Raw genomic sequence first — 8,873 nt, forward strand, 5'->3', positions numbered from 1 at the left:
CCACATATGGTCACATTCACAAATTGCCTAGAACATCTCCCAATGCGACTTGTAGTTTAGTCGAGGTGCAAGGTGATAGAAGTTAAGAAAGAAACACGCCACTCATTCTCTCCCGAATACTCTCATACAAACGAAGCCAGATAATAAGCTTGACGTAAAAAGTTCAAGGAGGTTAGTTACACTAGAGGGATGGTGTTGGGCCACGAGTGGTGGCAGACAATTACAGGAACTGCTTTATGGAGGGATATCGGTTTACCTATTCCTCACACTTGATTTACCATTTCACCTTTCGTCCTTCTTCGAGTATAAATATACGTCATGGTTTCAATTACCAAGCCTCTAAAGTATAAAAACTTAAGTTAATGATCCGTACGGCATTTGAATTCCTATACCTTGAAGGCCAGAAGAAGGAACATGGCCAGTAACGGTTTAGAAAACGCGAGGAATTTCCTTCGCTACTGCCTACTACGTAGTTACCTCCTCAAGTCATCTTTCCCAATGTTCCTCCTGCCCCGAAATTTTTGAAATGTACCTGATTCCGCTCAAAGTCTGCCGGCGGCAGGCACTATGGGGTAGGATGGGCAATGAATCACTGTGCCTACACGGTCCAGGCAGGTGCAGCTTCCCTAAAACCATTTGGCGGAAACTCCAACTGAAAGCCGCATCATAAACACCTTCCAAGATTTATGTTGGATAAATGTTGGAGGGGCGACTGAGAGGAGAAGGAGGATACGAGCAAGCCTAAGGTTTGGGGAGTTTCTTAGCTTCTCTGCCAATTCAGGTTGTCATTTTCAACTTCTTCACATCACCCCTCTACTCAGAGTCAACGATACCCTTTTTACATCACAACGTAACACAGATCTTCTTTTTTCTTTTTTCTTTTTATAAGCCGTGAGGTCTAGCTGGCCTGTCAGCTACTCGGTCGCCGATGACCGCCTCACCAGACCCGAGACCCAGAGCGCCATTCAGTAGAGGCAGCAGCCTGATCTCTTTTCGACATGTTGAAGATGAAAGAAATTTCGAAAAACTCGGATCGGCCATCCCGGACTCTCAGGCCGCCCCTGATACAGTTTTGAATCAGCCTCATCTCAGGAGGTTCTCGGTACCAAGAGAGGAGGTTTCGACATCAACAATGGCCGAAGGGTTCTGCTTTGCCGAAAAGAAACCTCCTCGCCCTGGACAGTTCTCGCGGAAACCTAAACCTGTGCAGCCTCAAGCAGCTGGTAATTCTCAATTCTTTCCTATGCCAACAAACATTCCTGCTGAACACTCTCCACTCAGTCCACTACGCGCTCCTGTCCAGATCCATAGGCCTGCAGCACCTTTAGATCTCCCTGAGCTTGGTCTAACAGGGGGCAAAGTTCCCTCTGAGAGATCCTCTCATTTTTACAATGAAAACCTCACAGGTCGGTCGGATAATTCTTCGAGTCACACCCTAATTCCATTGGAGAAACATTCTACACGAGAAAGCCCTGGTGAAGCATCAGTCATCTGTATCGATAGGTCTGAGCTCTCTCATGAAAACATGTCGGAAGCTTCTAATATAAACGCACCACCTCCAACAGAAATTGGATCTCTCTTTGATGCTTCTCGCTTCGGTAAAGAGGCTACCAAAGCTCAAATTTCTCAACAGGTGGAAAAACAAACGAAGATTTCTCCGCCTCACATCAAAGGCCATGGTAGGTTACGAATCACAAGGTTCAATAGTCATTCCCGCTAAAGCTCAAGTCTAGGGCACCGACTAGAAGATCTAAAACTTCCCCTTCCACATATTACGCGTGTTGACCGAGTCTCGCATCAAGCGCCCTCCTCCAGCGTTTGTGGTGACCTGGAGACCCCTGTTCCCCGGACTCCCATGACCACTACAAAGTCTCGAAATCGTGTATCCCGTGGTCACTGGGCGACTCAGCCCCCATCGGCATCTAAATACCATAGAGTGTCCGACAGGAACAATGATCGCCCGGCTTCCAGGAGCAGCAATATCTCCAGAAAACGCTCTGCTAAACAGAGAGTCTATCCTCGGCCAACGTTTGAGCCTGACCGAAAGAAAATTGCAATGCAGAACGTGGCTGAATACTGGAATGAGTGTATACAGATCGCCGAAGCTGAGCGTCAGGAGGCCCTTCAAGAGATTACACTTCTTGAGGGTAAGTTGCAGCACACTAAGAAGGCTTTAGACAAGTCTCTGCAACTCATATCGGAAAAAGATTCCGCGATTGGAGATTCGAAGAGTCGCCTTGATAAGTTACAAGAAGAAGGATCTCTGGCGGAAAAGGAAACTCAAAGATTACAGTGTGAGATTGAGTCTCTTCGCTCCGACTTAATCAAATCTCGAGATCGCGAGGCAGCCACTCATGAAAAGTATCGCAAACACCGGGCAAAGCTTAATGAAGCTATCAAAGAACAGCAGGATCTCTTCTCACGGGCTCGTGGTCTTCACAAAGAAGCGAACGATGAGCTGCAAAAGGAGAGAGACAGGCGCGAGAAAGAGGCCAAAGCAGTTGAGCTAGCACTGGAGGACAGTCACAGGAAGCGCGAAGAACTCAAATCTTGCATTGAAAAGTATCGATCTGAGTCTGAGCAAGAAGCACAGAAACGTAAGATCGCCGATTATGTTGTATCACAACCAGAGACTGACTGTATTGCTTAGAAAAACACACAATTTCCGAGCTGCAACTGAGGCTTGAAAATCAGGAGAAGGAAATAAATCGACAAAGGGAAGCAGCGACTGAACTTCAGAACCGTCTGAAAACGGAATCAAGCTTGCTGGATGAGGTGAAAACGTTCCGTTCTGATATGCCCTCACTAAAGGAAAGCAACGAGAAGTACAATGAGTGGAGTGAGAAACAGGGAAGGCTAACAGACACCCTTTTGGAGAAGTAAGTCAACATATCTCCTGAATGGATCTTGCTAACCAACGTGTAGACTCGAGCTGATGAACAATCATTTGGAGTCGCGCAGTGATGGTCAACTGACTAATGAAGAGGTCAAGATGATGGCGGATAGGTTAGAAACGAACATTGTCTCCTGGTATGTGATTCTTATCTCTCATTTCATTTCCTTCATGCACTAATCGAGCTTCCAGTTTGATGTCTGAGATACAGAAGATTATCTCGTCTCAAAGCGATGCAAAACAGTCAGCCGGATCTCTTCAAGACACCATCCAGAAGCACTTCGAGAAGCTGCATAACAACATAGCCGATCAGCAGGAGACTCAATCGAAAGGCCAGAAGTGGCATGAGAAAACACACCAAGCTCTTGTTGAGCATCTAGGCGACATTTCTGCCAAAACTCTCGCGACCCAGAAGACCTGCGACGAAACAAATAAAAACCTAGCCAGACTTGCTACTGGTCATTCAGTTTGGCAAGAAAATCTCCCAACTCATCTTGGTGATGAGATCGCAAAACAGCTTCAAGACCGTGAATCAAAGATCGGGGAACTGGAGGAAACCCTGCAGCAGATCTCTCAAGAATGGACTAAGAAGCTCGATCTCATGAAAACTTACATGCATGAGAACGACGAACAGGGCAAGGAATACTTGCAGGCAACTATTTGTGAGATCAAAACTACACTCACGAAACAGCTTGAACAGGAAAGGGTTGCTTCGGAGAAAGACATTTCCAAGTCTGAAACCATGCACGCCACAGTAGCGGCACATCTTCAACAAGTCAAGATGCAACTCGAAGGAATGTCATCGAGTGGTCCAGAGTCTCAGTTGTTGCGCGAGACGTTGGCTGAAGAACGTAAGAAAACTCACGACCTACAAAATCAGCTTGCTACTCTGGGGGGCAACTCAGGTGTAAATGGAGAACTATTCCAGAGACAACTCCAAGATCTCAAAGCAATCGATGCTTTGAAGAACCAGCTAGAAGGGATGACCGAGCGGGTTCCTCGGGTTGAAAGTCTAAACACGACATTCAACAAAATGGTTGATCTCAATCAGGTAATGCAGTCTACCGCTTTATACCTGAGCAAAGAACGCCATTGGGTCAATGAGCAACTGGGTATCACATCGCAACCTGTCGGCGCCCATGCACCACGGCAGAGAGAGACTGGAACTCAGTCGGCTTGCTTTGATGAGCAACGCTCGGAAGAGTCTAACTCGTGTGTTCAAGAGAAGAGTGCTGACACGAAGGGATCAGCAAGTCTAAGTGACCTCACTACTCTTGATTTACATTGCCAGGGAGAAAGATATCGTCGTAAAGTCGTCGTAGCCAGCCCGGCATTGGAAGCATCTTCACCGGCGACCGCCCCGTCGGTAACACAAGAGCAAGCAAGGCGCCGAGAAGTCTCCAATCCTCGATCTATCCTACGGCTTTCGACTGCCTCAACGCAGGAAACCGAGCCTGTCAGGCCACCTGTAAATCATAGTCAATACAACAGGCCTGTGATGGCTAAAGTCAATTCGGCTACAGGCTGTAGCAACCCCGAGATGGTTGAACAGATTCTGTCGGGTTTAATTCAGTCAAAGCCTGCACGTCTTAACTGGGACTTCCCTACTATGGAGGATTTTGCCAAAGAGATTCTGCCAGATGGCAAGGATGACGGTAGTATCGGGAAAAAGCACAGTATCTCCTTTGTGGATGAGGAAGAGGATATCGCCTATCCCGTTAAACGAGTCAAGTTGGACGAAGCGCCAGCCGACTCGCAACCCGAGAGTACAGAAAAGTACAGACAGACCTTTGTTGCTTCGAACACGCCATGTGATCCGAAAGACGTACTCGAAGCAGTTTAACTAATATGCTCACAAACGCAAAGACTGCAGGGTAATCATCATGATGTAGTAATATCATAGGCCTGGGGACTGCGCAGGTTCACCAATCACTAGACCTATCAATTCTGAGGGAGCATGGGCGACCAAAACTTGAAGGCTCAACTTTGTAGAAGAATTATGGTAGGCATCTGGCGATCTGAAAAGACAATGTGTAAATAGTGGATGGAACAACAATTTGCACCTTATCATTTGTACCCAAATACCTAGACAGAGCTCGCACACAAGGCAGGCACAGTAATATGATAGTCTGGTCGTTAAATTTAGTGGTATACGAATGCAGCCATATCATCAGGACGATATTGTGGTCTATGTTGTACATGTATAGTCGCATTTCGAAGAGGAGGATCCTGATGCCCAAAACTCCAGTGATGCTCTTTAGTGTAGTGTTACATGGCGCGTACGTCGTGGCTTGCAGTTAAAGAGCCAAGTCTAGCTCACACAAGAAACTCGATTGTTGGGTTCTTGTATCGAATAAGGTATGATGGAGCGAGGTTGGGCGGCTTTCACTTCCTCTTTTTGGTTTCGAGGAACAACACCTTCTTACGCACTGCCATTGACAGAATTAGCTGATGGTTCCAGATATTTTCAGTATGTCAGGCCGTACCGATGGGATCGTATTTTAACATGCTCATCATGGGTGCGGTTCTGGGACGCTTGAAGGTATAGAAGAAGCCAGTCATGGCCATGGAAACGAGGCGCGCATGCACCAGGCGAGCCTTGGCTATAAGAGGAACGAGTCAGCAACAGCCTAATTGAGTCATCGTGAGAGTATGTGCCTACCCTTCTTTGCCATTTTAATTGACGTGGATCAGATGGCTTGATCTTGCTGTACGTCAGTCGCCGTGATAGTAGAGAATTTACGGATACTGGCGACGTTAGGCGGCTGTCGGCAAAACGTAGCGCCGTAATGCCCACTGCCATCCTTATTTAACCCCCACTAATCTTCTCGGTGAGTAGGAGAGCTGCAACATTCACCGAGAACTTGACTCAAAAATATGGTTGACCAATGAGAAGCTGTGTGTCTAAGGTGTTGTACCTTATCTGACATTATTGTATTAGCTGTCTTCCCACACAAGCTTAGGTACCGGTAGCTATCGCGACATGGCTAAATGCTGCATGGTATCACTATACAACCAAGACATTCGGGGAAAGGATCCATTGGTTCCGAGAAGATTACTGTACTTGATCCGAGACCGGTGGTTTCGACTATTTAAACCCTTGCACACAATGTCACCAACCACGATATCGGGCAAATTCTTTGAGAGACAACGTCAACAAGCGGTATAAAAAGCCAGAACGTACTCGTCCCAAGCATCTCAGAGGTGAATGTTGCACAGAGATTATCTAGGTAGCGTGCGTTTGATCACCCAAGCGTGACCATCTCAATCTTGGCTCTTACAACCCCAACAAGGTCATTGCCCCTCTTTGACTTGAACACATTGTTTCGCGCTGTTCTCTCTATTTCTCGTCAACAATCACAATTGCGGCATCGGATCTGCGGTGACTCCCAGATATATCTGCGCCCTAGAGCTCTCAGTCACGGTTTACCCGCCACGGGAATAAGCGAGACCTAACAGCGGCGAGGTGGTAGCGTTTTGACGGGATCTTATATGATCTCCTAGCTCAAAAGGTAGTGAGTAGCTTATCTGGCCAGACAACAGAGTAACTTTCGCTCCCAACCTTCTAATCCTTGGGTGTTTTTTTTTTTCTTTTTCTTCTTGCACGTACTTATACTTTGAACGGCAGTTCCTTCAACTACCGTCTCAGCAGCTAGCACCCTTGTTTCGTTCCGCATCAAAGCTCCACGCCTCCACAGCTTCGCCCGGGACAAGATACCACAGAATATTATTTCCTGGCGTCAACATCTAATGCTAGCCCGTCGAAATCCCGTAGCATCGGTCCGCTTCGGCCAGACGCTGCGATGTCAGCCGCCTTTAAAATCTTCGAGATTGGCTGCTAGCCCCGAGGTTAACGAGTCCGGTCAACGATGTGCGAGCACCCTGCGGCCCGCTTCCTCAGGTACGTTTTTCTGAGAACTTCTATGGAAGATTTCTCTGGGTTTTCTTTATCGTCTCGCCCAATTGCGTGTTTTTGCTTTATATACATCTGCGCCCCAGTCTGCAGGGCCGGTCCGGTCCCAGTGAAACGGGAGCGAGGTGCTCTTGGAAGATGATCTAGGAGACAAGGCAAAGAAAGGCAGCCGAGAGATATGGCGCAAGGCACTACGTTCGATTGGATCTCTTATAACTGTCTTTCATGGCTTTTGTTGCAGCTGCACTGTCATTACCCCTGCACCTTGTTATCCATGTTCTGTTTCAACCTATTACGTTTTATCATGCCCTTTTTTCAGCCGCCTCTTTTTCACTTCTGATATGAGAGCGAATGCCGAAGAGCGGTATTGTACCCGAGATAGAGTCCGGCTGGTCTCGGGAGCTCGAGTACCTATTCTGCTGCCGTGTATCTCTTTCTTGTTATCAATATTCGGAGCCTTCCGATGGCCTCGGACAAAGTGCCCGGAGACCGGAAGAGAGGATATCATGAATTCCAGTCATGGTCATGTGCAGCAACCAAAATCGGCGCCAGTTGCGTCTGTATGGGTCTGAGTCTCAGTCTGAGAGTCTGTGACCTCCTGGGGTCCCGGCTCCGGACCTCGAAAATCAACCCCAATATCCAATTTGGAGCACCCTTGCTTGTCTCCAGGTCACCCACGCTCTCTCCACGCTCTCCCCCAAAGCGCCCCGGATGTCGTCCGTTGATCGGATTGGGTTGAAGCCATTCAATTTGTCTACCTCGTCATGGACAATGCGCTCAGGTCATGCAATCACAAGCAAAATGCGCTGATTTTGGGGACCCCATGATTTGATCTTACTTGAGGTGTTTGTCTACAACAGCACAATCTGCATCCACTCCGGGTCTCCATCCGTCCCCAGACGTGGATTGCGCTACGGCCCAAGGTTACGATGGCGATGGCGATGTGTGTTGTGTGAGTGGGTGAGTGGGTGAGAGTGGATTAGTTAGTGAAGGGTTTTTGGTCTTTTCTTTTCTTTGCTCTGCTTTTTATTAGTAACATCCATCTGCTACCATGTCCGCATGCTTTTGTCTACATGGGGATTTCTATTAGACATTAGTTCTGAGCCGAGTCTTTTTCTTGTCTCGTCTCGTCTCGTCTCGTCTCGTCTCGTCTTGTCTGCCTGGTCTATTTGTATCAGGCTCTACCCTCTCTTCCTGACTCAGTCGAGTTTCTTCTTTCTTTGATCTTTACCTAGTTCACGATACCCTCTTACACCGACAATAGTGTTGTTCTGGTGTAATACTCTCTCATTGTATGCTCCTCTCCTCCCCCTCCTCTTCCTTTCTCTTACCGGGTATCTATCTCATCCTTGTCTGATACCTACCTCACCTCACCTCACTTCTTCACCTTGCTCTCTCCCCTTGACGCAAAACTCAGGCCTACAAAAGCACTGACAATTTGCTTGATTTGGTTTATAAATATTGGATGATTCAATTGCTAACTCGTTCGACTTTTTTGGTATCTACACAGACTATAAGATTAGCCCCCGTGCTTGCGCTTGGAGTAAATCTATTACTGCCACATCTACCCCGCGACCCTTACTCACCCCGCCAAAAAGTTCTGCTTCTACTACTACTCCCCACTACCATCGTCACCTTTATCCTTATACCTCGATTTCTTCTTCCTCTACCTCATTCTTCTCTACTTATCCTGCCAAAATGAGATTGACTTCAGAGAACATCAACCAGCGAGTCGTCGCTGCCAAGTACGCCGTTCGTGGTGAACTTGCTGTCAAGTCCGAGGAATACCGAGCCAAGATCGCAAAGGGCGATACCGGCGATCTCCCCTTCAAACAGGTTATTTCTGCAAACATTGGCAACCCTCAGCAGCTCGACCAGAAGCCCATCACCTTCTTCCGCCAGGTCGCCAGTCTTCTCGAGAACCCTCTACTACTTCAGAACGAGGAGGCCCTCGCCAAGCACTTTGGCTACCAGACCGATGTGATCGAGCGCGCCAAGTTCCTCCTGAGCAAGATCGGCTCCGTTGGTGCCTACAGTGCTAGCACTGGTGTTCCTGCTATCCGCGAT

At 47.8% G+C, this 8,873-nt stretch overlaps 3 protein-coding genes across 3 annotated transcripts; 2 read left to right on the plus strand and 1 right to left on the minus strand.

The window, feature by feature from the left end:
- The first annotated feature begins 970 nt into the window (after positions 1-970).
- On the plus strand, positions 971-5,067 carry FOXG_03239 (uncharacterized protein). Its single transcript, XM_018380851.1, has 6 exons — positions 971-1,223; positions 1,282-1,679; positions 1,734-2,597; positions 2,651-2,879; positions 2,926-3,030; positions 3,086-5,067. Exons 2-6 carry the CDS (start codon positions 1,526-1,528, stop codon positions 4,734-4,736), a joined length of 3,003 nt encoding a protein of 1,000 aa, XP_018237222.1. The 5' UTR covers positions 971-1,223; positions 1,282-1,525; the 3' UTR covers positions 4,737-5,067.
- A 211-nt stretch (positions 5,068-5,278) lies between these two features.
- On the minus strand, positions 5,279-5,568 carry FOXG_18513 (50S ribosomal protein L33; the record flags this gene model as incomplete). Its single annotated transcript, XM_018398623.1, has 3 exons — positions 5,279-5,322; positions 5,380-5,496; positions 5,556-5,568. 3 exons carry the CDS (start codon positions 5,566-5,568, stop codon positions 5,279-5,281), a joined length of 174 nt encoding a protein of 57 aa, XP_018237223.1.
- A 2,936-nt stretch (positions 5,569-8,504) lies between these two features.
- Positions 8,505-8,848, plus strand: FOXG_03240 (alanine transaminase; the record flags this gene model as incomplete). Its single annotated transcript, XM_018380852.1, has 2 exons — positions 8,505-8,786; positions 8,843-8,848. 2 exons carry the CDS (start codon positions 8,505-8,507, stop codon positions 8,846-8,848), a joined length of 288 nt encoding a protein of 95 aa, XP_018237224.1.
- Between the last annotated feature and the right edge of the window lie 25 nt (positions 8,849-8,873).

Source organism: Fusarium oxysporum, chromosome 8, assembly GCF_000149955.1.
Source record: "Fusarium oxysporum f. sp. lycopersici 4287 chromosome 8, whole genome shotgun sequence".
NCBI classification, from domain to species: domain Eukaryota; kingdom Fungi; phylum Ascomycota; class Sordariomycetes; order Hypocreales; family Nectriaceae; genus Fusarium; species Fusarium oxysporum.